Here is a 27,539-nt window from a genome sequence, read left to right as displayed (position 1 = left end):
AAGTGTGTGCATGTTAACAGCAAAATAACATAACTGACAGACACGTGGAGGTAATTTGTTTATAAAACACTTGGTGCAAGAGCAATGAAAAGCCTGACAGCCTGTGTGTGTTTTAGGTTTTCAGTCCTGGGCTACAGTAAGCTTCAGATAATTATGCTTTCTCAATAACTCAAATGTGCTTAAAGAACTAAAAGCTAATTACGTTGTATTTTAGAAGTTGTATTACTTTATCAACTGAAATTTTATTTCTGCCTTTTCTCCAAAAAATATTATCCTCTTAGCTGAGGTATATTCTAAAACACTGAACCTTTTGTTAGCTCCTCTCTAATTTATTCTATGAGAGGATTAATGAGATGTGAATTGTAATCTCCTTATTGATTTCCTAATTATTTTTCATAATCTAGCTAGAGCTCATGATTTATGCTGCTCGCTGATAAAAAATAATAATAATGTAGGAGCACCAAGAATGAATAACCTGTACTTGTAATCCCTGGTGTTGGTCTGGGTTTTAGTCTTGTTTCATAACCTGTCTGGTTGGTGTTCTTGCCATATCGCATGTACTGCTGTCTTGCTTTTCAAAGCTTCATTTAATTTAATCTCTATAAATGAACTGGTTTTCATGTTGTTAGGGGATGAGGGTGTGCGGTAAATATTTAATGTAACAACTTCTGCTGGTTTCCTTCAGTAGTCTGTCTTGACCTTTATTTCCCAGAGCGCTTCCACTAAACCAACAGCTGCCACCTTGTCTGCAGCATCCGGGGATCTCGATCTGTTCACTGAGCAAACAACAAAATCAGAGGAGTCGGCAAAGAAGCAACTCTCCAAAGACTCCATCTTATCACTGTATGGCACAGGAACCATGCAGCAGCAGAATGCTCCAGGTAAATAATTTTGTGACTGTTTCTAATGCAATCCTATTTTAAGCTTTACCTGGAATGCAATAATCTCCTACAAGTGTATGACTAAGGTGGGGTACTCTGCTACTTCTCTTCAAATGAGGAATTTTCTTTTTACAATTTATAAGTAATGGGAAAATTATTGAAACATGAATATTGAAGCTACAGAACAAAATACTGTGTGATTTTAATGTATTTATAGCTGTTGAAATTACCAAGTATGCATTTGACTGAAAGATTCGTGAATTCAGCTTCTGCCATCTAATTCTGCCAGGATGAGTACAGAGCTGTCATGTTTTGATTTTAGCTATATTTGTGTGAAACCAAAGACTTGTAGTACAGCAATTGAAAGATTCTCACTGATCACAGCGATTTGCCAAACTCTTTTGGGTGGTTAACCTATGGTGGTGAGGCCCTTTCCTTTGACAGATTTTAAGCAACTTCCTACTTTTACAGAAAGTAAATTAACAGCACTGACATACAACTGGACAAAGTTATCCTTTAAAATTATTTTGATGCATTTCAAACCTGGGGGCATGTGGGTTGAAAATCACAAAACGCTTTCTCTGAAATATTCCCTTCTCTGTTACAGGTATGTTCATGGGCTCGTCCTCTATGCCATTTACCACACAACCATCAACTCATTTTCAAGGTTTTCCAGCCATGGGAGTTCCTGTGCCTGCAGCAACCGGAATGATGGGAAGCATGATGGGACAATCGGTGCCAGTCATGGGACAGAGCACGGGTGTGATGGTAGGAATGGGAATGCCCAATGGATTTACTGGTACTGCACAAACTGGTGTGATGGGACTTCCTCAGAATGTCGTTGGACCTCAAGGTGGAATGGTGGGACAAATGGTTACTCCACAAAATAAGTATGGATTGCAACAAAACCAACAAGCTCAATGGAACCTCACTCAGGTAAATACTTCCTGTTCCCAGATAAGGACGTTTTTAAAAAAGATGCTGCTTTTCTGACACAAACTGTTGAGCTGTAGGAAGGCAGCTGCAGTGGAGCCAAGTTACAAACTGCTGGACTATGAGTTGCTCAGACACACGAGGAAAAAGAATCAGCGAGGAAATAAATTAAAGATAACTAATACATAAGCACAGAATAAATTTTGCCAAGGGAGACCAAACTCAGTTTTCTGCTGCTGTAGCTAGTCTCAGCCCATTGTCTGAATTAGGTTAAATAAAAAAAATAATAACCTACTAGCTTCACTGTAATCACGCCATACTGAAGTGTAAACACAGCAGTATAACTAAAAGCAGAATTTAATTGCTCGAGGATGGCTATTAACAATACTTTCATTTACAGACTTCAAGATAAATTGCAGTGGAATGTGCAGTGCTTTGCACTGTGATATTCTACTGTACATAATTTGCTTAGATTCTTGTTACTTATCTGTAGCATTTCCATGCTATTTTTTATTTCTTAAACATGTTTAAAGGGTTCTGTAAGTGTCAGTATATGCTTAGTACTATATTTATACATGATCCAATGAAACATCTTAAAATCATGTAACTAACAGCTTATTTTTTTTAAAAAATAAATGATTCCCTAAGAGATCAATATGGATGATAGCAACTATTTTTTTTCATAATATGTTTTTAATGAGAAGAACAATGCAATATTTACATGCTGCTTACTCTAGTGATTCATGAAGTGAACTTTAATGACTTGTGAGATTTAATTATATTAAGTCCTGCAGTGTGAACAGTTATGAAGGTAAGCAGTATTTCTTAAAGAAATGAAATAGGCCTTATTTGAAAATACAGGCTGTCATTCTGCTTTGAAATTTAACTTTTTAAAACGTAAGTATTCCAGAATGTCAAATGAAAAATGAAAAAACTCTGTGGTCTTACTGTTAACAATCTTTGTTAAGATACCTAACTTTAAAGAAGCCCTATATCAGCTTTGACATAAAAATCATGCTTCTTATCAAATATATATTAAAAGTTGGCTCATAGGACAAGCTCCTACCCATTACTTGCACACCAGGTAATTCTACCAGTATGCTCATATTCAGCAATTTGTAGGGGATCTGTGCTTCAGTTGAAAGGGGGAGAGATTGCTTTACTTACCAGAATAGCCTGCTTTGTATAGTCTACTTCTAAAGAATTCTGCTCAAGAAGAGATTAACAGTTAGGTGAGACGTTTTCATCAGCATTTTTTAATTTCCATGTTCAGTGATTGGTCAGTCATTTTTGCGGATAAAAGTATGAAAGCACACAGTACTGAATTTTACGCTGAAATATTAGCTTGCAGTTCATTTAACAACTTTTTTCACCAGTTTTTCACAATTTCCTTTTGTACCCTGGTGTTGTGTGGTCTTCTTTAGATGAATTCTGAAATTCTACCTAATGCAGTCTCTTACTCAAATCTGATGCTGCTTAGCCAACATCCCTGTTCATTGATTCTGATTATTAATTGCTGTCTTGCTCTCGAACACTTAAGAGGGGACATCTTTACTCTGTCTATACAGTTAAGGTTTTAGCTTGTCAGTAAGTGTCTTTGAGAAGATAAGGGGTAGTTACTTAACGGTTTTTATATTGGACACTGAAAATTACACCAAATAGATGATATTTTTAGAAAGTAGAAGTATTTTTTGCACCATCTTTAAAATGAATGTGCTCGATTTTGAACTGTTTCCCACCTTTGTTACCTTCCTTAATTTCAGGTGAACTATTTCACTTGTTTTAAAGTAGTTACGGTATCTTGAGTTGCTTCTTTAGCAAAAATGCTTAGATTTAGACAACGCTCAAGTTAATAAATCTGTATCTTTTTTGGCCAACTAAATGGACAATTTTTATAGAAAACAGTGTAGTCAAGATTTTGAGGTCTCCAAAGATATACTGCTGAAACAAAAAACATGCGGAGTTGCAAATGTAGACAAGGCTATGCTACCTGCTTTGGTGTTTCTTTACTGTGGTTGCCAACATTTTGTTGGTTAGCTTTGAAACTTCAAGCTGTTACCAACTGAAACACATCAGACCCTGTTGTCACATGCTCTGTGAATTCACTAGCAGAATGTTTATAGGCTTGTCACAGACACCAAGTGCTACAGCCAGTCAACCTATGTGTAATGGTGATCACTTGAACAGAAAGTGGTTCCCGAAAATCTGGTCCCTTGAAAACTGTTTAGAAGCTTATCTTGAATCAATATTTAATAAGAAATATTAACGTTAGGAAAACATACTTTAACTGGGTTGCTAATTTAGGAGGCGTTACTGCTTTTTGGCTAATAGTGTGTTGTTTCTGAGCACCAGTGCTAACAAGACTTGTGTATGCTTCACAGATGAATCAGCAAATGGCCGGAATGAATCTCAGTAGTTCCAGCAACGTGATGGGCTTTGGCCAGCCCCCCAGCACAGTGGCAGGATGGACTGGAAGCTCATCTGGTCAGACTCTGAGCACACAACTGTGGAAATGAAAGTTGCAATAGAAGTTTCCTCCAGAACAGCCACCTAACATTCCTTGTTCAAATGCATTTACTTTTGCTGTTCTCTCCATGTACATATTCTTTTTCTTTTTCCCAAGCTGTTCAGATTAAGAATATAACTGACTGACCGTGTTGTGGTCTATATTGATTTAAATTTGATGTAGTGAAAAGCAGATCAAGAATACATTTATATATCGTTGGCAGCGTTTTCATACAATGCATCTGATTTCATAGACCATGTATTTAAGAAGCTGCTTAACCACATACTGATTTTTTTCCCTCAAAATTCTAGATCAAATGTTTGCATATAAGGGATGTAGCTATCATGTTAGTAATATCCAAAAATATAAACCCTGACCCCACCCCCCAAAAAAAATTACCCAGTAATCCTGTAGAAGGTACTGTATGAACAACTGTTTAATCATATATAAATAGAATGTAAATGTATCACTGAGCAATGTTTTCTAGTGTATCAAAGAAATTTTGTTTCATCATACATTTCACTGTGATGTTATTATGGTGTGCATAACAGGGAATATGGTTATTGAAAGAAAGATAAACCTGGATGTTACTGTAGTTCTACAAATTAATAGTTTATTCTTTTAAAAAATGAGCATTTGATCCATTTGAGTTTCCTGTGATAAAGTACCCAATCTGGCTCACGAGGCATGTACACAGTATTAATGCTGAGAACTAGTGGCACAACATGTATACAAGGTAACTCAATGTGAACAGATATATTTTTCCTCGCAGTGATCCAGGTTTATGACAGTGATTGTGTTTACATTTTATGGTGCCTCGTAATGATAAAATGTTATTTCCCTATATTAAAAGGATAAATCCATAAATGATTGTGGGTTTTTATTTCATCGTTGTATGACCTACTTGACAGCTATTTCTTCCAGAAGTCTGCTTTTAATGAAGAAAAACATGTTCAATTTGGAGCATCTATTTATGCAAATATTTAGATCAACTGTTCATGATTTAAAATCAGTTTATAATTACACCATTAAGCTGGATAAATACAAAAACTATGTACATACATGATGATTTTGAAAATATTCCATTGCAGTCATGTTTCTCTTGCTTGTTTTTACTATGTGGAAACAGCCTTAAAATAAAGGTAAGTGTCAGTTTATTAAGACGAGTTCAGAAATGCATGCAAACAAGTTAGAACAAAGCACACCCATTTGATTTGCTTATTAGAGTATCTGACAACTTTCTTTTTGTTTCCACAGAAGTCCATCAGGTGACTGTTAAGAGATCTCACACATGTAGACTGTTGTAACTGGCTGATTGCGAAAACCTTCTGACACATCCGTTGTACTGTACCTCCTGTATAACTTTGTCTCCAGTTCATACCTCGATATTGACTGTGTCCAGATGGTATTTTGGCTCATTAGCTAGATTGACTTTTTCTGTTCGTGTGTGCCATACAAGGACCTATAAAACAAGATTTGCGTTAGTACAGCCTTCTCCAAAGAAAATACAAGAGCTTCTTAGTAAGGAAATTAGTACCTTTGTGCAGTTGTTTGCTTTTGGTTCCAGTTCCTCCACTGTAGTTATCTGTTTCAGAAAATCCGATTCTTGCATTCCCGGCTGAGAACCACGACGCTTGAATACAGCTTTTGGATGTGACAGAATCACTTGAAGACTCACAGCAAACCCTTCAAGAAAGAAAAAAAAAGGGTTAAGAAACCCCTTAAGGTTTTACATTTTGTGCAGATTACACTTAAGCCTAGAAATCTCCATGTTCCTTTTAAAAACATGTAAATTTGATTATATGGGTAGACAATATTTAGTAGTTTTGTACATCCCACGTTGTTTTGTTTTGCCCTGGAGATGCACTCAGATTTTTTTTTTAATTGCACTGTATTTTCAACACGTTTAATCAGTTTCCTGTAATGAAGAGAATGTTTTTTGCCTGAAAAGTCAGCTGTTGCTAAGATGTTGGACTATCTTCCCTTTCTACTCCTAGTCAAGAAAATAAAACTGAATTTTAACTAAAATAAAATGTATGACATTCACACTGAACAAACACTTCTAGGTTTAAAGGTGAGAGTCAAAAAAAAAAGTTATGTAACTGATGACTGTTGTCTTTAGAGATTTTTTACCTTGTTGATGAGACACGTCATTTATAAGCAGTCACCTGCAAGACAGTCTGTAGCTGATCTGTGCATTGCACTATGCAAAGGATTTCATCAGTGGGCATACCTCTGTTGGCAATGCATTCCCCCTAATAACATACATTAGGCCCCCCAAAGGGAGATAACAAACCAGGAAATCAGAAGTTTGAACAAATTCACCCTTTCTGAAGCAGAAAGGTTAGTCTTCCCATGTGCTGTTATTTACAGAAATGTAGTGTTTTCATTCAGTAAGGTTCAGTCGTATGTGTACTTCAAGTATGACTCAAAACTGTTCTGATCCACTTGTGAAGAAAAAATACATTTGCAATGCCTTATGTCTAATAATAGCCAAGACTACCAAATAAATAAATGCTTTTTAGTCAGTTCTGAGTGGTGCCAGCTGCCCCTTTGTAAGAGAAGCTGCTGTCCCTTTACAACAGTTTTCACGTCTGCTTTGGAAAACTGTGAGCGTGTTAAAGACAATGTTAAGATTTTTCTCATTAAAAAAGAGTATAATTTTCTCTAATGGAATATAAGTCTGTCTCTGTTACTAGAACTGTCTTGCCGCTGTATTTTCCTTGAAACTACCTGGGTCTTTTATAGGAGTTTTTTAGAGAAGAAAATAAAAGGAAGTAGTTAATACATCATATGCAAAGAAAGTGTGTTGAAACCACTTTTACCTTACAGTACAGTAAGACTCCAGAAAGTGATTTTTTTCTTTAAAAGTAAAGAATTGCCCTGGTTCAGTTCAGTATTTTTGGTTAGGTTTTCTTCTAAATTAGAACAAGCAATTAAAATTTTTGGTGTAACTGGACTTCACTGTGGTTGACAGTTTGGGCACAAAACCATATTGTTTGCTCTGCAAGGTAAGTCTTTGCTGGAGCCCTGATCAGCTGTAGGAGCTGCTGTTTCCTTTTAAAACGCCCTAAGATTTAAGCTCGTCATCCGTGAAGAAGAAAATGAAGTAAACACCAAAATTAGTACAGTGTCCTAGATTTTAAGAGTGGTGAAGGCATCCATCTTAGGTAGAAAAGAAACACGCTTTCTAGCATTTCTTTGCATGTCTCACATAACTTGGTCCCTGGTTCCCCATAGTCCATGCTTATCAATACAAGAATTTCTTCTAGGGTCTCTTGGTGCAAACCTGCTCCTGTGTTGAGAAACGGAGTCAGGTCTAAGGATGAATTTCTCCTATGCACATATCTTCAACAGTGCTGTGCCCCCCCCTGCACATAACACGTAGCCTTGGTACCGTGTAACTGCAAACCACCCTTCTAGAGTGCTGTCAAAAATCCCCCGTGTTTTCAGACATGAAATTAAGTCAGATTATTAAACTGTTGTACACAATAAGGACATAGACTGCTGTGCACTGACTGGCCTGAGGCTTGGTTTCGTGATCAGTGGTCATGCATTCTCTGTGTATCTTAAGAGACTGAGTAAGCAGCAACTTGAAAATAATTCAGGGAGACTTATCTCCCAGCTCTGCAGTTCTTCAGCGCTGCTGTATAACTGCTTTAATTTCACATGACATATTTCTGTAGATAAGACTTCCAGCGGACTTGGAAAACATTTTCTAGTGCCAACTTTTGGTTGGCTTTATCACAGATCATTCTGGCATCAAGAAGAGATAGATGGCTGAGGTTTTGGCCACACTGGCACTAGTTACTCCCCTTGGTAGCTAATGATCCCATGATAGTTGATGAAGAGCCACTCTTGTGCCTGAATTCTATCCGCGCCAAGGAATTCCATGGAATTAATGTCTCCAGTGTAGCGTAACTGAGCAGCACTACACTCACAAGGTCACACTGAGCTTAATCACCTAAAATACCATGGGACAATTTCATAGACAAAGTGTAAAGGGGCATTTTGTTTGTTTAGTGCAAGGCTGTAGCCGAACTCTAATTGGCTGAATATCCACCTGGAGACGAATGAATTGGTTGGAAGATGAGACCTCTGGAAAACACGACAAAAACTGCATCTGTGCTTCTTTCTGTGGAACCGATCCGTTAATTCACACCTTGACTTGTCTTGGATCAACAGTTTCTGTTCGGTGATAAACATTTTTCTTCACCCAGTTAGACAGCCTTTGAGGATTTAGTTGCCACAATAAATGCCTCTGCCTCCTGAAGGCTCTAGATAGGATACTAGCTGAAGGCAAGCTAGAGACTGAGCATCTTTATCACTTCCAGGGTGATAATGTGATAAATGTTTAGCATTTTAGCATGTTTAGCTCAGTGCTGGTGTTGACACAGAGACACTGGTTTCCACACAGTTTGAGGTACTACCTTTGATTTGTTAAACATGTCCTGACTTGGGATCTGCTTCCTTCTTCTCCCTGTGATGTAAAATTTGGGTTCACTATTTTAAAAATATATATTGTTTGTAGTTCAGAACAGAGGAACAATTCTAACATTCTAACAATTCATTCACCTGAAAGAGGTTCTCCATTTTAAACTGAGCAACCTGTAAAACAGTTGTTACATACTTGATGGCGGGGTTGGGCGCTCTGAGTTTGTCTGCTGTAGCCCCTCAGTTTTTTTGTTGTTTGTACTTTGTCTTGCAGCAGCAGCTCTACCAGATTCAGATGCAATGCACCATGTTTTGCAGTGTCTTTAACAGACTGGCTTTTTTCTCAGGAGAATCGTGAGAAAGATGAGATGTATTAAAGCTCTCACATCACCACAGAACCCAGGAAGCAGGTGGTTGCTCAGGCCCTAGCAGAGGGACTTGGAGCACAATGAATGACTCAAAATCTGCCTGCCCAGTGAATCACAGGTATAGATTAATCTGTATGCCTGAAGCAGCTGCTGGAATGCTAATGCAAAGCATGCATCTGTTTTCCTTGAACAGTCTTGACATTGCGAGATTCATGATCTAACTTGTTCTCATGGGTGGTGAAAAACTCTTGCACTGGAAACAAGCTGTAAGTAAATCGGTAGCAGTGTCACTTACAGAAGATTTAGAATCAGGTCTATAATAAACAACACAGTGCACTCACTTCAGCTGCCCAGGTGGCTACTGATAACTTAAAAATAGTTTGTGGTGGTTTGTTTTTTTGGGGGGAGGCACAGGGAGGGATTTTTTAAATTCCCCCAAAGCCTCAAAGTGTTCTTGTTACAGCCTGGGTTCTTTTAGATATCAAAGTGTAATGACGTACTAGAGTTGATATTTGCATCAGGCTTTCTAGGTCCAGAGAAATTCCAGTTCGTCCTTGTAGACAGCGTAAGTATTTGTGGAGCCTGATGTTAGGACAAGCACAGGTAGACCAAATCTTTAACAGAAATTATCTGGCAATACACAGGAATAGTGTTCTAGCCAAACCAAAAGCAGCTATTGCTTGAAGTTACTATTTTACCATCCATTCAGACCAAACTGCCTAAAAAGATGTGAAAAATGATCCCATACTTCAATGTATGATTCTTTTCTTCTGTGGGGTAGGGATGGCCTCTACTAGCACTCAACGGGTGTGCGTCCTTCCACGGATAAAAGCCGTGACAGCAGGCAAGGCCGTGAAATAAGGAACGGTGTTCGAGACCTCCTCAGGTAGTTTTACATCAAGGCAACCAACTACTGGAGTTTCACCTCCTTCACTCCCCTGAAAAGGGGAGTGAGATGGGTCTGTCACGTCATTTTTCTGCCAACCTATTACAAAAAGAGTGCCTCAGCTGGAGTCACCAGGAGCAAAGATGTTTCACAGCTTTCACAGTCAAATCCTGTTCAGTCTGTGACAGAAATACTAATGAAAAAAGGTGTCTGTCTTGCAGTAAATTTTGCCTAGATTAAGATGAAACCTGCCTTGAGTGACAAGGCATTTCCATACTTCCTAGTTCCTAACATGATAGTATATCTTTTTTTTTTAACCTAGTTCATGTTTAACCTATATTTTAATAGCATTTTTAAAGCCTTGGGACTGCGTGTTTGAAAAGACAGTATGTTTCCTTTCCTACCTTCTGGGTAATGTTTGTCTACATCTGGAGCAAGATTTTTCTTAATTTCATTCTTTGTGTACAAGAGCCCAACTTCTGTAACTTTCATGTCATGGATATAGAATTTTGCTCAGCTTTGTTTAATAAAATATCATCATAGTCTAGGTAAAAGCACAAACAATATTTATTGCAGAATCCAGTAAAGTACTGTTTTCACTGAGAACTACAAAGCCAACTCTTCAACGGTTCTAGGTAATGCACGTTTCTAAAGTAATAAGCACAGGTTGAATTTCAGCCAATGGTAAATACCTTTTACCATTCTCGTGAAACCAAACAGGTAAAATTTACTTTAGAAGTTGAAAATTAATTTTGGCTTGTGCTGCCACACTGCTCTCCCTACTTAAATCTTTTCCATAGCCAGTTCTGCAAACATGGAAATACAGCCCTGGCACACAGGCTTTAGCAAGAAGACCACGTCTAACTGTGGAAAAAAGAGGGATGCTTACTGTACCACAGAACCCTGTGGGTGAGTCCAGGGGCTCTCAGGAGGCGAGAGAGCAAACAGCAGCGCCTTTCTTTTCCCTCCTCAGCCCTGCTCTCCCCTGCTTCGAATGGACAGAGCAAAGAGGGGAAAAAAAAAAACACATATTCTTCCCCTGCCCCAGCCTTTTTCTGAATGCACACTTATCTATCTTCCAAGTAACCTATGCTTCTTCTCCTTATTTTCCTTGAACTCACACTCTCTTTTCTCACACTCCCTTTTCTCTAACAGCCAAATGCTCTCCCATGTGTTTGTAGTCATTTCTTACCCCCTTTTCCTGCTAACTCAGACTCACTGTCCCATTTTGCTTACAACACCCAATTCTCTTTCCCTTTTCTTCCCTTATGATAAGGAAGTCTGTCAAACTCTAGAAAACACCTACCGTTAAAACTGAGGCAGTACTTTAAAAACACCAGAACTAATTTGTATGCTCTGTTGGTTGCCAGACAATAAGGAACACAGGAAACAGCTACTCTGCTTTCTGAATGCAATTTAGCACCGGGGAATAACAGTGTCAACCACAAACTTCTCCAAAGAAATCAATGTTCACTTAACAGATAAAATGTGACTGCCACATGTGAGGACATTTCAAAGAAGAAACTAGAAGTTGGCCAGCTAGGGTCTTTAGCTGAACCCAATGAAATCAGCAGTTCCTGTCTCCACTTGTGGTAGATTTGAGTTTGGCCCTATATCTTAAAGTCCAGAATAAGAAGTTTGTGTACTTTAGCACAAGGATGCACTTAACTGAACAGCCACAAATCGGTGACCTTTTGAACTGCCATCCTTTTCATACCAAGCCTCCTGATCAAATCCTTGTGAAAATCACTAAGAAAATATGGTTCTGTAAAAGAAGAGAGCCCCTTATCATTACCTTGTGAGTCAGAACATTAATTAGAAACAGCTATAGACAGCTGGACAGCTTAACTTACACACCATTTATTTTTTTATTCCTGATCTTCCCTACGTGCAGTATATGAAATAACCTTAGTTGCTTACATAGTTGGTGCCAGTAGAAGGAGGAATTCCAGTGATGCAGTCAGCATGCACTTCAGTTTACTAGCAAGTCCTCTAAGTCCCCAAAGGTATAGAGGTGTGCTAGGGCTGACAAGGCTGGAAAACAGTGTTTGCGCACATCCTGTACACCACACCTGTTGAGACACCTTTTAAGTTCTGAATTCACAGCTTCTGTTCTGATTGTGCCCTTCCACCGTGTTCCTGAGGGGAATGAAGATGCAAACTCAACATACATATTTACCTGACTACATAACATCCATTTCCCTCCTCACTGAAATAATAGTATTTAAAATGTATTTTTTTTCTGATTTTTCTGTTATTTCTTTTTGAAGAAAAATGGAAGTTCTTTCACAAAGTAATACCTCCTTTTTGGTGATTGCAATAATTTCCTGTACTCTCAGCCCTTGTACCTGTTTCCGTAACTCTCTCTTCCATGACTTCTGTAGTCATGTCAGAGCAGGTCATGCTCCTAATGGAGCTGCTTTTCCCTCATGCCAGTGTTTCAGCCAGCCACTGCAAACTGTAAGCAAAGATGACATGAACTTTCCATGCATCTCTTCATATCAGGGTTAGAGTCCCTTGGCTAATGTCGTGTAATGGCTTTTTGCCTGCCGCTAATGAATTATGAACCATGCTATCATCCTTACAATGCCCAAGAGCAACCAATTCTACAACAAAGTATCTGTACGTATCTATATATCCACAGGCAGAGACTGTTCTTAAAGCCTGGAGCTGCAGCCAGGCTGCAGGCATTTTGGGATTGACATACCTAGATCTCCCCCCGAGGAATGCCTCTACCTAGAGGCTTTAAAATTTTTTCATGCTAGGTGATATTAGTAACCTGGAAGGTTTCTACAGTGCAGAAAAATTCACCTGTTGATACTTCTGCTACTACTTAGTTCTCCTAGTGCATTTTTTAACCAAATGTACTGTAAATACTGCACATATTTGTCATCAAACACTTCAATCCATATAAAAACAGTCTGTTGAGATGAGAAAGCACTGTCCCTTTCCCACTCCTGAAGCATAAAGGTTTTAAGAAAATTGAAAATTGCTGGCTATTTCTATCCCATTCTTGTCCTTGTATCCCTACATTTCCCCTCCCTCTGCACCCTGAATACAGAATATGCTTAAGTGCGAACACCGTATCATTCTGGGAAACCAGCTGCTGCTACATCAGCAATCAGAATTCGGGACCGTGATGATTCATGTGGCAGTTGTGAGTATATAAAAAAGAGTGTCTAAGCATGGACTGGCAGCAAGACAGAGCTCTGTGCTGTGCTAACTTCATACCAGAAGAGTGAGTAGATCAATTCTGAAGCTTTTCTGCCTTCATCTATTAGGCTATAGCTGACAGTGATTTTTTCCCCCCCTCAGCACACCATTTCATACTATATCCATCTACAGTTATCACCATCATTCCAAATAGCCAATAAAAAATGAATTATTTCATGATAAAGTAGCATTTTACAATATGGGGTCTAAGAAGGGTCTCCATTTATACTGACTGTTGTAGATTGATGACACAAGGAAAGGGAGGCATTCCTTGCAAAAATTAACTCATTAATTTAAAAAAAAATGAACAGCTTAACTTACAATTAACTTGTAAATCGTACTTGTAATTGTTTCAGACAATTTTTACAACGTAACTGCCAAGTTGCCACATAAAATTAAAAGCAAGTGAAAGTCAGTTCAGCTATCACTAAGAAGCAACTTAATTAAAGGAGATGTGCAAGCTAAGACTTCCAGGATATTTAATGCTAAAGGGCTACGTACAGCGGCTACACTTCAGAAGTTTAAACAGCTGCTTACCTCGAGACGTCTGTTTCTGTCCCACTCACAGAAAATGTAGGTCTAGGTGTTACGAGAAACACGTTCATACGCCATGAAGCTTGGTGCTTACCTGCCATGTCAATAGCAAACGGCCTGTCAGCTCTCCAGCCAGTATACCAGCCGACGACCTTGCCGTTTTCCACGACGGGGCGCTCATACCGCCGTCCTCCCACAAGTCCCACGGGCCACACCGACACTTTGCGGGTCGTACGCATCTGCAAGAGGCAGGTGCAGCGTGACTTTGTGCATGTTTTCTTTCCTAGTAAGCTTTTTTATAAGTGTTGGTGGAAAGCCTACACATTAATCGTTAATACCTGGTACTTACGAGGAATTCTAGCTTACAGGTGTCAGCCCAACAGAGTAAGCATTTGGAAGCTGCACAGGCCCACTCATTTTCTGTGAATTCTCCAGCTCCCTAGCTAGTAGGCACCTCCTTTCTACTGGAAATATCTGATTCAAGTTATTTTTAAAACAAAAATTTTAAAAGCCGTGAAAAAACACTACTCGCTTTCTTGTTTGTTTGGGTTTTTCAAGGTGCATTAGATCTTTGTTACAGGCAAAACTACAGCATTCTCTCAGTAGGTGTATTTCTATAGATCTCTTATCAATTCTGAGAGAGATCCCAGTGAGATTATAGGAATGATTAACAAATACGTATTTCATTAAGACATGTGCAATGTACAATTAGAGACTATTAGCAAGTACACAGAGTACAAGATTCTGTGACACACAACCCTTCCCCTACCCACAACATACCAGATTTGGACAAAAGATGCAGATTAGATCTATTAAAGGGTCACAAACAAACAAACAAACAAATAAACAAGTTTTGGGGCTATTCCTTTTAACATTTACATTTCCTCTCAAAGAGAGCTGTTAAGTTTCTGAGAAGGACAGAAAGCAGGCTGGGCAATGTGCAAGTTTGCTGTCAGTAATGGGAGTTTTTCCCTGGTGTAACCAAATGTAATTCTGGAAATGCAGTCCTCATCTATCCTAGAAGAAACTATAGGTACTGGAAGATCACTCTTTCGTTAGCAACAGGCATGTTGGACTGGGATTCTTCTGTTCACAGGCTAGAAGACCACTACCTGCAGAAAACAGAAGACGAGCCCCGCGGCCCTGCTCCCCGCAGGAAAATGGCCACCGCTGCGGCCTGAGGACTTGACAGGCCAAGCACAGAACTGACAACGCGGACACAACTCGCATTGTTTTACCACGCTAGTTCAAAAGCCACTGATTTAACTACCGTGCTTAAATATGGTCTTATTTAAGCAAGCAGGAAACTATTCCAGTGTGACATGGGTTTAATTCAATCAATTTTTAAAACAACCTCATCTTCTAGTGTAGTTGAGGCCTATTCCTTAGGGGAAGGTTATCCCTTTCTCCTTCCAAGCACTCATCTTAGCAAGAAAAGCAAATGAAATTTTACTTATTTGTAACTGCAATCCACTATCGATAGATGTTCAAGTAAAAGACAACCTTGGTTAAATATTAAACACTTCCCTCTCTTTCTGTCAAGGTGAAAGATTTATCATATGTATCATCTACACTCCCACGAGATCCACTAGAAAAAACAAAGAGAGCACTTCACTCTTGTTGGCATTTTTACGCTAGAAGCATTAGCAGATCTTTTAAAGAGAATATAGGGAATGCATAAAATACATATTTAAAAATCCAGATATGTATGTGCACACAGAGGAGAGGTGTACACCTCCTCTCCTTCCGATTCTTTGTGCAACTTTAATGTCCAAACTATTGGCTGTTTCAGCACCAGTAAGAGACTGCAATGAATGTCTCTACAGGTTACTGTTAAAGGTGTTTGCCTTTAACTGTTCTGCCTACTTAAGATATTTTTTCCTGCCTCTCCCACTCATCCATTCAGAAAAAAACAGAATTAGCAATTAACTATTCAGATATGGAAATCAGTCAGACCTTCTCATGAAGCTCTTTTAGCTCTGGTTTTAATGATACATCCCATTTGCAAGTTTTTCTAACAGCATATTGGCATTAATATCCAAGCACATGGGATATGGACACAGGGCATGATCCTCTCGGGCTTGTCTACATGGGCAAGCCTGCAGTAAGTTTCCAAGGGCACGACTGAGCCGTGCACCCACCTACGGCACACGTCCTCTACCTCCTTTCTGTTAGCACCAATACCTTCTTGAGCGCATGGCTGCATCAACAACTTCTCGGCATCTGGATTTACAGCACTTTGACAGCTCTGTGCTAGCCGCCTGCCTGCACCCATGCCGCTCTGCACGGTGAGCACGAACTGCCACAAGGTACGGGCAGGATCCCAGCTGCGCCAGAGCCCTGCCTGCTCGCACTGGAAGCCTTCGGGAAGCTATGTTGCAAAGTGAGCCCGACCACACAGAGCTACTGGGCAGGGTGAATACTGGCTGCAGCATTTATGCTAACACAGCTAGACAGATTTTCATCAGTACTTCACCTTACAGTCTGTAGGGAAACCTTGTTACTCGAGAGTGTCCCACTGACCTCCAGAAAGCAGCATGAAATGCCCCAGGAAGGTTTAATTACTATAGTCTTGTGTTCATCTCCATGTCTATGAGTTAAGTCAGTAATGCCACCGTACCTCAGGAGAAAATAGGCACACATTTACAGAGCTCTTCATTTTGTACTCGTGTTAGTTTCTTTGTTCTCACAGGTTACACTTGTGGAGAACGAAGTAAGCGGGTGTCAAGAATGCAGCAATCCCTTTAAGTACAAACTGAAAGAGCACATCTAGACCGGTATTTATGCTAATTCTGAAATACCTTACAGCCTCAGGATTTGCTAGGCAGATGGAAGTAGGAATATTTCTTCTAATCTTCTGAGAATAGCATTAATGCATTTAACGTACTCACGTGTGTCAGGGCTGTATTTATGTACGATGGGAAGAAAGCTGTATTTGGATTAAAAGGTCAGCTTGCAACTGAGATTTGACGCTACCAATCATTAGGACACAAAAAGGTGATTGAAAAACATGTTAATTCTAAATAGCTTTGCTGCTGTGAGTTAAACTACCGCCAAAATCCTATAAATTACAAACAGCTTCCTAAATTACTCTTCTAGCTGTCACTTTTATGCGTGGCAGCATATGCTATCTTAATGTTCACCACTTTTAAGTCCTATTAGTTTACACGAATAAGATTCATCTTTCTTACACATAACTCTCTGAAGGGTAGGCATCTAGTCAATCCTAGTTAAACTTTGATAGTTAATGAGCAGAGAGATGAACCTGCTGATGTGATTCATCCTGCTCAGCTTAGACAACAATCTTAAGATAGGATGAATCTCCTATCTCCTAAAAATGTGGGTTTTTTTCCTCTATTTACTTTTTGATTATTTGAAGGTAGTCAGGACACAGGAGAAGAGTGATGTACTGGATGGGGAAAGATGGGGAAAAGGACACTGCAAGATGGCAGAACAAGCAAAAATGAAGCAGTTGAGAACTAGGAAGGAGTGGGCAAGGAAATGACAGGAGAGAGCAGTAACAACTGACAAAAGAAATCCCAGTGAGGTGATGGGAATACAGCAGTAGATATAGTACTAATATAGGAACCACTGAAGAATAACAAGTGAAAATGCACAAAACGTAGCTGAGCAATAAAAGAGATAGCGTTAAAAGCATTGCCAAAAATAGCATCACAGTCAATCAAGAAAAGCTACTTAATGGGATGTGCTGATGGATAGGTAAGATGCCAAGCCAGAAATAAAATAAAAAAGCCCTAGCGGAATGAAGGTAAGTGACAAAGAGAAGGAAATATACTTCCTACAGTGAAAAGGCTTCAAGGCAGGAACTACAATTCCTGTGTTTTTGCAGCCTGATGTTGATGTGTTTCTCTTTGGATTCAATGTTAACAGCAAAAACAAAGCTGGCTGCCACACGCAGTAAGCTTTGTTCTGTTCTCTGTCACTTCACCCCCTGTGTAGTTTGTGATCTGTACTGGTCAGTCTACAGACTATCATCCAGGCTCACCTGGATGAAACTCCATCCCAGTGAGTTTCAAACAGATCTATATGCAAAATTCCAATTTATTATTACCAAAGACGTGATCTAGAGCCTAGAGCTCCTTCACTACAAGTCTTCCAGAAAAAAAACCTAAAATAATAAAAAAATTATGGGGTAAAGCAAGAGCTTAGCCAGGTTCCTTATCAGTTCTCAACCAGGTGTTGTGCATTACTCTCAGGTCACATAAAGCCAATTTCTACTTCAACAAAACTTACCTGACTGCACTACTAGCCAGGATAGCTCAGCAGCAACATTGCCATGTTCATTTTCTTAGACATGAAAAGGAGCTCCTTACTTCAGAGGAGGTCCTGTGTCAGAAAATCTGTGCCAGTGGTTTTCTGGTTCAGGGACTGTGAGTGAGGCTTTGGTGACAGTAACTTGAAGAAGCAAGTCTGTTGTCAGTAAACAGGGGTCTATGTCTCCACCAGAAAATGTGTAGGAAGGGTCTACAAATCAAAAAATGTGTCAGTCACTGACCTAGCCTGCCCTGCCCCACAGTTAGATAAACGGTATTTGAACAAGACCTGAAGGATCTATGTCCAGGTGGAGGTCGGTGACAAGTGGTATCCCTCAGGGGTCTGTCCTGGGATCGGTATTCTTTAATATCTTTACCAGTGACAAAGACAGTGGGATTGGGTGCACCCTCAGCAAGTTTGAAGATGACACCAAGCTGAGTGGTGCAGTCGATACAACAGAGGGAAGGGATGCCATCCAAAGGGACATGGACAGCCTGGAGAAGTGGGCCCATGTGAACCACATGAGGTTCAACAAGGCCAAGTGCGAGGTGCTGCACCTGGGACGGGGCAATCCCAGACATGAGGACAGGATGGGAGAAGAACTCATTGAGAGCAGCCCTGCAGAGAAGGACTTGGGGGTTCTGGTGGACAAAAAGCCTGACATGAGCCAGCCGTGTGTGCTTGCAGCCCAAAAGGCCAACTGCGTCCTGGGCTGCACTAACAGAGGGGTGGCCAGCAGGGGAGGGAGGGGATTGTCCCCCTCTACTTTGCCCTCATGTGGTCCCACCTGGAGAGCTGCGTCCAGGTCTGGGGCCCCCAGCACAAGAAGGACGTGGGGCTGTTAGAGCTGGTCCAGAGGAGGGCTTCAAAGATGATCAAGGGGCTGGAGCACCTCTCCTGTGCAGAAAGGCTGAGGGAGCTGGGGTGAACTGGAGAAGAGACTGCTGCGGGGTGACCTCACGGCAGCCTTTCAGTACTTAAAGGGGACTTATAAAAAAGATGGAGAGTGACTTTTTGCTCAGTCAGATAATGACAGGCCAAGGCAGAATGGTTTTAAACTAAAAGAAGGGAATTTAGATTGATGTTAGGAGGAAATTCTTCACTCAGAGGGTGGTGAGGCCCTGGATCAGGTTGCCCAGAGAAGCTGTGGGTGCCCCATCCCTGGAGGTGTTCAAGGCCAGGCTGGATGGGGCTTTGGGCAACCTGGTCTGGTGGGAGGTGTCCCTGCCCATGGCAGGGGGGTTGGAACTGGGTGATCTTTAAGGTCCCTTCCAACCCAAGCCATTCTGTGGTTCTCTGATGTTTTTCTTATCTTTTCTTAAAGACCTGAAACAACAGAAGCTCTACAACTCTCACAGGTAATCTGATTCAGTGCTTCATCATCCTTACCATTAGACTTTTTTCAAATACCTGCCTTATGCTTTCTTTGCTGATTTTTACGCAATCCACACCACATAGGAAAGATGATAGATTAATTTTCCCTTCTCTCAAGCAACATTTTATATATTGGATACTATGATTAATGCTTCTAAATCCTCGGGTACAAATGTCAGTACTGCTTCCCTAGGGGAGAAAACTGTACTAAACTACAGCAGTTAGGAGCCAGCTTGGGAAGACTTCCAAAAGATTTGTTGTTCGTGTTTCTTTTGGCTCTTCTACTTACTAATTATTTTTCTTATCCTACTTTCTGTCATTCCATTCAGCTGTGTTCCTGCATCATGCAAGGCACCCCCCTAAAGAGCCTCCAACCGTTCATAATTAATTTGATAGTAATGGTATTAGTTTCACAGGTAAAAAGGAAAAGACTTGTCAAAATGCAGAAATAGACAGTGCTTTGCACCATGTAATCCAGAGTCCCTCACTTACATAAATCTGCTTCAAATAGCTTTTTTGTCACCGTTTCCTCTCATTTTAAGCTATTTCATTGTTTCTCTACCAGCCTTTTCTCATCCAGCCTTTTTAGCATAGGTATTACACGTCTACGTGCAAGGGGAATTGTCAGTGTGCATTTAAAATCTGTCACGTATTCTTAAGTCATTTATATACCATGAAGATATTTAATGTGCTGCTAACTCATATTTAGATCTTTTTTATTACGAAGGAAATAACTAATGACAGCCAGCTAATATTTAATTCTGTCTAGGCTACTGAGTGTTATTTTTAAGGCTATAGCAAAAATCTGATTTTCCAACCAGTTCCAAGAGATGCGACAAAAGATCTCCACGTTTTCAGAGAGAACTAGATTCATTTCCACTACTTTTAAATCTTTGCATAAATATATCCATTAAAAGATACACCGAAGTCTACTTTTACATAATTGTCATAACTTGAATACACTTTATTAAGCTATCAAAAGAACACTAACCCTTCCCTTGTTGAATTTGGAATAAATAGTAAATATTCAATTCTTCTCTAGTGTCTTCTCTGAGTTGCTTTCAAACTATGCTACAAAGTAGATCATAGGAAAACTGAAGCCTAAGTTCAATTTCCCACTGCTCTTTCCCAGAAAAACCCTGTCTAATGTGAAGTCTGCTTGGGGTGGTGGGAGGAATGACTGGAAAAGAGATTTAAAAAAAATATTTAAAACCCTTCACCCTTCTTATGCTAACAGGGAATAACAGTCATGAACAGTCAGAGATGCAGAAATTTTGTCTTCACTTTCATATTTTCCTGACATTTTTTCTTTTGACAAAGCAGACATCAATGTCACTTTTCAATTAAGGTTTAATCCAGAAACTATTCAAATGGGGGAGGAAAGCTCCCATTAGGTTTCTCTGATCACTACATCAGATCAAAAGTCCCTGGAATGTGAATGGGTTAGTCTACTTGTGGTGCTAATTTAAGCCCACAGATAAAGTAGCAAATTAAAACTGCCATCTCCTACGTGTAAACAAGCCCCAAACCAATTCAAGCCATTGACAAGGAACACAATACCCTGAAACGTGTATCAAATTAACTTTGATAAGGGCCAACACCTGCATCACACATGCATTTGAGAAGACAACGCGTAACAGAATGGAGGCTGTCCCGTCCTGGCCACACGTCGCAGAAAGCCCCACACCATCACGGAGAGCTCCCTAGAAAGGAAGGAGAACTGCGCATGGCTGACAGACACGTCCATTGGCCATCCGATGCCTACATGACACACAATGCCTGCAAGATTTCTGTTCTGATTTTACTAACGCGGGTATTTTAAGCCACAAACTGCTACCAGCAGTTAGGATATCTGCTACCTTTGTACAAATCCTCTGGGAGAGGGAAGAGCGGGGGCATGAGAAAATGTTTTCAGAGTGATTCACTCTCACAACTCATCCTCTGCTCCGCAGTGCCACTATGGAAATTATCAGTGCCTATTAGCAAAGGCACGATCTTTACTATTTTTCCTCTGTTCTTCATGAATCTTCATTCCCATCTGGCTGACTTGAAGATGATCCTGTCTGGGCAATTTAGGCCACTACCTAAGCATTAACATACTTCCCAAATACTAGAAAATTTTTGTTTTGATTTGGTTTAAATTTCTCTTGTGAAGAGCCACCCAGATGACTGTCCTCTTCACTGATCTGATTCATATCTTTTTTTGTGGTTCCACAAATCTTGAATTACCTGTAAAGACTACCTCAAATTCAAGCAAAGGAGATGGAGATCTCTCTCCTCCGCCTCCTTCTCTTCTAGCATGACAGGGCATTCTTGTGCAGGCAACAGCTTTGGTAATTTGAATTCTGGTCCCCAACTCAGTGAGCAACCAGACTAACTGAGCTACTGAATACAAGGACTTTTTTTCTCCTCAGAAATGACGATTAATGCTTTGCACTGTGTTCTGCAGGTCTGCATTCAGAACACACCTTACAGCATAAGTTCCTCTAAGAAGACCCAGCCTGTGAATCCTCAGCTCACACTCAGACAAGACAGTGGTATGTGCTTGCACATTTTAGGCAGCCATCAAACCTTGCTTAGACACCAGTGACCAAAGGGCTAGGGGTGGCAGTGAGGGAGATCATGGTTTTAGATATAAGCTAGTGAATTTCACACTTACGTGTCCAAGCGCAATACAAGCAAAGGTGACAGATAAAACTTAGGACCCTCTGAAAGTCAATGCATTTCTAAATACAGCAACGTCACCTTCTAGGACATTAAAGACCTTTGCTCCTGCTCTTTGTACTCCTTAAGCAGCATGACTCTCGTCCCCAAAGGTTTCAGGGGAGAGTCTGCACAATCAACAGCAGAGTGGCTCTCCAGCACTAGTTCATCTCGCTTGCATGTACAACCATCCGTGGACCAAGCAAGCGGTGGCCTTTGGCCAACTACTCAAAATATGGAAAGGGCAGAGAAAACAACTGAGACCCACAAACACATGAAGGATGTGAAGAGGTAAGGGAAGTGGAATTTCAACAATGTCTGCCTTCAGTTTCCAGTGCTCAGGCTGATCTTGTTTAAAAAAAAAAAAAAAAATCCTCTATGAAGGTGGAATGCCAGCCTTATCTAAGATTTTCTTTCTGGAAGTCTAAAAATATAGAACCGGCAGTTGCTAGGCATCAGTCACAATATTACAATAACTTGCATTCAGGAAAAAGATGAAGCACAAAGACAACAAACCATAACAGAGTCACTCCAAAAAGAACAGCCTACAGTAAAAAATAGAAGTTATGATGACTCATGTAGGAACATCTGTATAGCCTATTGGATACTGGATTTGGGATTTCAGGCCTCTCAAAAGCTTTGTTAAGAACCCAGGCTGAGGTTCAACTGATAAAAGACATTTTCACAAAGTGGACTGCTTTTTCTGACGGAGAGATGCAGCTGGACACCTCCAGGCAAACACATCATATCTGAGCAGGGAAAAAAATAAATCAGTTTTGAGGTCTGGATCCCAAAAGAATAAATGACAAAACCGTACACCAGACCCAGCAGCACTGAAGTAAAAGCGTGATTTTTCACCTGGGCACCATTATACTCTCAGGCAAAAAGAGCTAGGGATAACTTAAAGAAGCCACACCTCCACACCCGGAAATATTTCTTGATCATAACCGTAGCCCCACTTAGCTCTCCAAATAATTTTACAGCCCCTGAGCCAATTGGTCCTTTCCCCGGAGCCTTTTCGGGAAGATTAGCCTCAGCTGAGCCAGTAAGGAATACAGTAGCAGTGGAAAGACACCAGCTATGACTAAACCTGCTCAGACCCCCTCCAGCCTGACTGCGAGGATGTACTTTACCAGTCAAACACACATGTGCCACTGCATGTCCCACAAAATAAACTACCATAAAAGCACCAGAGGGTTCCAGATTTACTGCAGATGGTGACATTTCCCAGCAAAGCACCACTGTAAGGTTTGTTGTTGTTCTCATTTCCCACCCCCCCCTTGATTTCCACAGAGCACATTTTGCCCTGTTCACTCCCTGTCAGATGTAACACACTCACTCCTGTAAGTACCAGATGGGAGGACTTTGGACAGCGATTAGAATTTCCTGGGTAGTTTAGAATTGCCTGGGGCAGTGACTTGCTGGAGGCCAAGGCAGGTAGGACCAGCAGTCGGAGCTCCTCTCTCCTTGCTCCACGTTTACACTGCTCCCCCACGTAAGCAGATCAGTTAATCAGACCTTGGGATTAGGCAACTGCACATCTGGAGAATCGCGCCTGGTAAGGTAACCAAGAGCAGGCAGAAAACACCTCTCTCCCAGGCATCTTTACACCACTTCCACGACGGAGTTACTGCTGGATTCCTTCTGAATGCAACATGTTCTGAAGTTGCTCTTTTTGTGCTTGGAGAAGAGAAGCACAGTTTACCCCCGTAAATCAATCAATCCCTGAAGGAGAGAGCAGGACTTACTACAGAGCTGTCAAGCCAGAATCCGTAACCACAGAGAAGTTGTTTTTTTTTTTTTTAAACAAGAAATAGAATTTCAAGCAGTGCCTTGACTGAAAACAAGGCTACTAGCTACCTCCAAAAGTAACCTCCCACTTATCATAAAGGCACATACAGCCTGCAAATTGCAAATCCTGCCAAGGGACTTCAGTTGACTTGGTCAGGCCGACACGGCATTCCTGGAGTTACTGTCAGCGGCATCCCAGAGACCTGCCCTACACACCGCCCATCGGCGGTGCCAGGAGACAGCCACGGGAGCGTTCAGGGATAGCTGGAGCAGGAGCCCTTCCTCTGCTCCTGCACTGGAGCCTTCCAGCTGCTACCTCTCACAAGGAGAACTCATTCATTAGTAGGATTCAAAACTAACACCTCCTGCACAGCGGCTGAACCCTGGTCAAAGAGAAGCCGGGAGGCTGCATAGCTGCAGGTGTGAGGTTACCACTCCTGCCAGCAGGAGGGAGCACAGGTTGCCTGCTCTGCTGGTAATGTCTAAGGTTAGCCCTTCAGACATTCATTCCTTTGCCTTCACGTATTCTGTGGCTGAGAGATCACTTGCAACTTTCCATTTCATCATCCACACCAGTTAGAACAACAGTACAGGGAATAATAAAAGAATAAATCTGACACGCACACCAGTGGCCGTGGGCCACTCAAGTGACATGCCTGCAATACTGTTCCTTTAGTTTGCCCTAAACATTTGCACTCCAAAAAAAGTAGAGATTCACCTCCAGGTATTTTCTCTCACACTACTTGTGGTGTGAAAGAGCATTTTCTGTATCGATTTACAAGTCCCTTAGAAAGAATGAGGTTAGTTTCACATCTCCGAGTAGCGACGGGCACTCCCATCCCACCAAAGATCTGTATGTGGAATTGCTCTGCATCATAACACCCCAAGCACAGCCGTGAGATTTTAAGGAAATCAATCACAGCAAGGGCTTAGCCCCCCAGGCACAGGTCCCCCGATTAGCAGCTTCGACGCTGAACGCCAAACTGGAAAAGGAACTAGGGCATCTCTGCTCAACGGGACCTCGTACCTGTCAACACGCAGAAAGTGGAAGCGGATGCGCTACAAATCTAAACACAAGCCAACATAAGCATTTCTAAAATAACCCGCTCTGGGGAATTTCACGTGCTTCACATTTCTGTGTATCACGATCCTCTTAGCCTACCAAGAGGAAAACATCTGAGGGAGCACGATGCCTGTGAAGCGCAGAACGGGGGTGCACGCTGCTCTGCGCCGCACCGCCTGCCAGTGAAAGGCAGGGGTCAGGATCCGTCCCGAGCCCTTGACGTTCCCCACCTGCCTGCCAGCCGCCTGTCCTGTCCCCTTCCCATGTCATCCTGCCAAGGTTACTCTCCGAACTGTCACAGGAGATGCAAGTAATGATTCTTCTGCTGCTTTACAGCCATTAATTATTATTAAGCATCCCTCCTTCCTGCCAGGGGAAATGAGACAGAAAGCCGGATAACCTCCCCCAAATCCTTGCCAGTTCCCACCGAGAAGCAGCAAAGCCCTTCACCGGGGGGCTGAAAACATGTCCCTTTATGAAAGAGCCTGCCGAAGGGCTGGTTGGTCCTCCTGGTGACGGCCTGCTGCTGCTTTTAGGGGCTGCTTTTAGGGGCGGGAGGCTCGGGGAAGTCGGGGCGGCAGGGGACGGCCCCGGAGGACGGACGGGGCAGCTCGGTGCCTGGCCCTGGAGCTGCTCCTTCGCACCAGGCAGCGAGAGCACAGCCTGAAGGAACCGAAACCTGTCTGGAGGAGGAGAAAACACCTCCGCAAGTTCTCGGGGTGCCCCAAAACACCGTGGCGGCGCGGGGCGTCGGGGCGCTGCCGTGCGGGATGGGGTTGGGGTGGGACGGGGGGGGGGACGGGGAGATTTTGGGAGGGATGCTGCCCGAGGGGAGCCCTCCCCACCGCCCCACGCACCTCGTGGAAGAGCTCCAGGCTGTAGGTGTTGTCGTCGTCGGCGAAGAAGAGCACTCCGGGCTGCGGGGGGGGCAGGTGCTGGTGCCGCTGCCGCAGCCAGGCCAGGCCGGCGTTGCGCTGCTCGGTGGCCCGGGGCAGCCCCGGCCTCTTGTAGCGCCGGGGCGTGGGGACGTGCAGGTGGGTGCAGGGCAGCCCGGCCGCCGCCACGAAGCGGCTCACCAGCTCGCTGCGGGCCGCCGCGTCCTCCACCAGGATCCAGTGGAGCCGCGACACCTGCCGGAGGGTGTTGGCCAGCCGGGTCAGCTCGGCCTTCTGCACCGGGCGGCTGTAGGTGGGCGTGATGGCGTAGATGGTGGGCAGCGCCGCCTCGGGGCCGCGCACACGGGACCCCCCCCCGCCATCACCCCCCGCTCCGGCCCGCGGGGGCAGCGGCGGGCGGCTGCTGTCGATGTCCAGCACGATGATGACCACGAGCACCCAGGGCAGCAGCAGGAGGAAGCGGCCGAAGAGCAGGGACTTCATGCTGCAGGCCCCCCCCCCCCCCCCTCAGCGCCGCCCCATGGACGGCAGCGGGGGCGCTCAGCGCATGGCCGCCCCCCGACCCACCGCTCAGCGCCCCGAGGGGCTCGGGGGGTCGCCGCTGCCCCCCCTGGTGCCCCCCGGTACCCCCCTGTGCCCCCCGGTATCCCCCCGATGCCCCTCGAAGCCCCTCGAAGCCCCCCGGAGCCCCCCCGGTGCCCCCCGACGGGGGCAGCAGCGCGGCCCCGCCGCCGCCGCCCCTCTACCAGCGCCCTTCCTCCTCCTCCTCCTCCTCCCTCAGCATCGCCGCGGCGCCGGGGGGCTCCGGGGAGCGAGGCTGCTCCTCCGCCGCTTCCCCGGGCGGCTCTGGCGGGGCGGGGAGGCGGCGGGGAGGCAGCGGAGGGAGGGTCCCCGCGGGCGGCTCCGGGGGGGCTCCCGCCCCGCTCCGCCCCGCTCCGCTCCGCCGGCCTCCCCCCGGGCTCCGAGGCGGGGCACCGGGCGCCCCCGGGGGGCTGCGGCTGCCCCCGGACCCTCCGCAGCCCCCCGCCAACTTCTGCCGCCGCCCCCCGACGGCCCCGAGCCCGGGGGCGGCCCCGAGCCCCCCGCCGGCGGCGCTTCCCCCCCCAGCGGGCTGGGTCCGCCTAATTCATGTTATTTCTCCCTCTCCTTCTCCTTCTCCTTGCAGAGGAAGAGCGGTTTGGAGCTCGGCAGATGCCCCAAGTTGTACATAACGCGCCGGTTCCTGCTCGCCATCCCCCTCGGGTCCCCCCGACGGCCGTGGCCCGGAGCCCTCTCGGCAGCACCCCCGAGCCTTTGCCTCTCAGGGGAGGCACCGAGAGCGGGGGGAAGCACCTGCTGTCGGCATTTTCCTGAATCTCGTTTCGCCGCTTTCCCCCCGTCTTTTACTTTGCCTCGTCTCCGAAGGGCTCGGCATGCCGCGAGAGCTCCTTTGTAAATCAGTCGTACACGGGAATTTGCTAATATCCCACCTTTCTGCACTTTGCTTGAATAAAAGGCGTTCGCCAAGTGCCGTACCACGCCTGAAATGCATGATCTAAAGCCCCCGGGATTAATTCCTCACCGAGGAAGTTCCCCGTGCATTTTTGCAGCGCTCACTGCTGTCGCAGCTGAAGAGCTGCTTACAACTTGAGCTGAACGCTTCAGTCTTCGTGTTGCACAAAAACACGGGGGCACAGAATGAG

The 27,539-nt window shown here is 43.4% G+C and overlaps 2 protein-coding genes across 4 annotated transcripts in view; one reads left to right on the top strand and one right to left on the bottom strand.

The window, feature by feature from the left end:
- The window catches only part of SMAP1 (small ArfGAP 1), a 92,546-nt gene extending 87,359 nt beyond the window's left edge, over positions 1–5,187 (top strand). For both annotated transcript variants that reach the window (XM_080584092.1, XM_080584091.1), the window contains 3 exons: positions 713–881; positions 1,489–1,817; positions 4,196–5,187. In XM_080584092.1, the coding sequence (XP_080440218.1) occupies positions 713–881; positions 1,489–1,817; positions 4,196–4,330 (633 nt within the window). In that variant the 3' untranslated portion in view covers positions 4,331–5,187. The remainder of the gene's footprint in view (positions 1–712; positions 882–1,488; positions 1,818–4,195) is intronic.
- Positions 4,912–26,717, bottom strand: B3GAT2 (beta-1,3-glucuronyltransferase 2). 2 transcript variants are annotated; one of them, XM_080584094.1, is made up of 5 exons: positions 26,596–26,705; positions 25,819–26,184; positions 13,850–13,994; positions 5,858–6,006; positions 4,912–5,782 (listed from the first exon to the last, which is right to left on the bottom strand). In XM_080584094.1, the coding sequence occupies exons 3-5, from the start codon at positions 13,992–13,994 to the stop codon at positions 5,696–5,698; spliced, it is 381 nt and encodes a 126-aa protein (XP_080440220.1). In that variant the 5' UTR covers positions 25,819–26,184; positions 26,596–26,705; the 3' UTR covers positions 4,912–5,695. The 2 variants fall into 2 exon arrangements, with proteins under 2 accessions (XP_080440220.1, XP_080440219.1); XM_080584093.1 differs by having other exon boundaries at positions 25,819–26,717.
- Positions 26,718–27,539: the final 822 nt, after the last annotated feature.

This window comes from Anser brachyrhynchus (genome assembly GCF_964034855.1).
Source record: "Anser brachyrhynchus genome assembly, chromosome: 3".
Lineage (NCBI taxonomy): Eukaryota > Metazoa > Chordata > Aves > Anseriformes > Anatidae > Anser > Anser brachyrhynchus.
The sequence above is the reverse complement of the archived record's forward strand: the minus strand, read 5'-3'. Positions and strand labels throughout refer to the sequence as shown.

Bases quoted from the DNA above. Each gene is read 5' to 3' on its own strand.
- B3GAT2 (XM_080584093.1), bottom strand. From the start codon at position 26,340: ATGAAGTCCCTGCTCTTCGGCCGCTTCCTCCTGCTGCTGCCCTGGGTG. The intron at 13,995-25,818 runs GTGCGTGGGGCG...TGCCTCTTGCAG, and splicing joins GCCTGGAGCTCTTCCACGAG to ATGCGTACGACCCGCAAAGT. The intron at 5,783-5,857 runs GTACTAATTTCC...CTTGTTTTATAG, and splicing joins AAGCAAACAACTGCACAAAG to GTCCTTGTATGGCACACACG.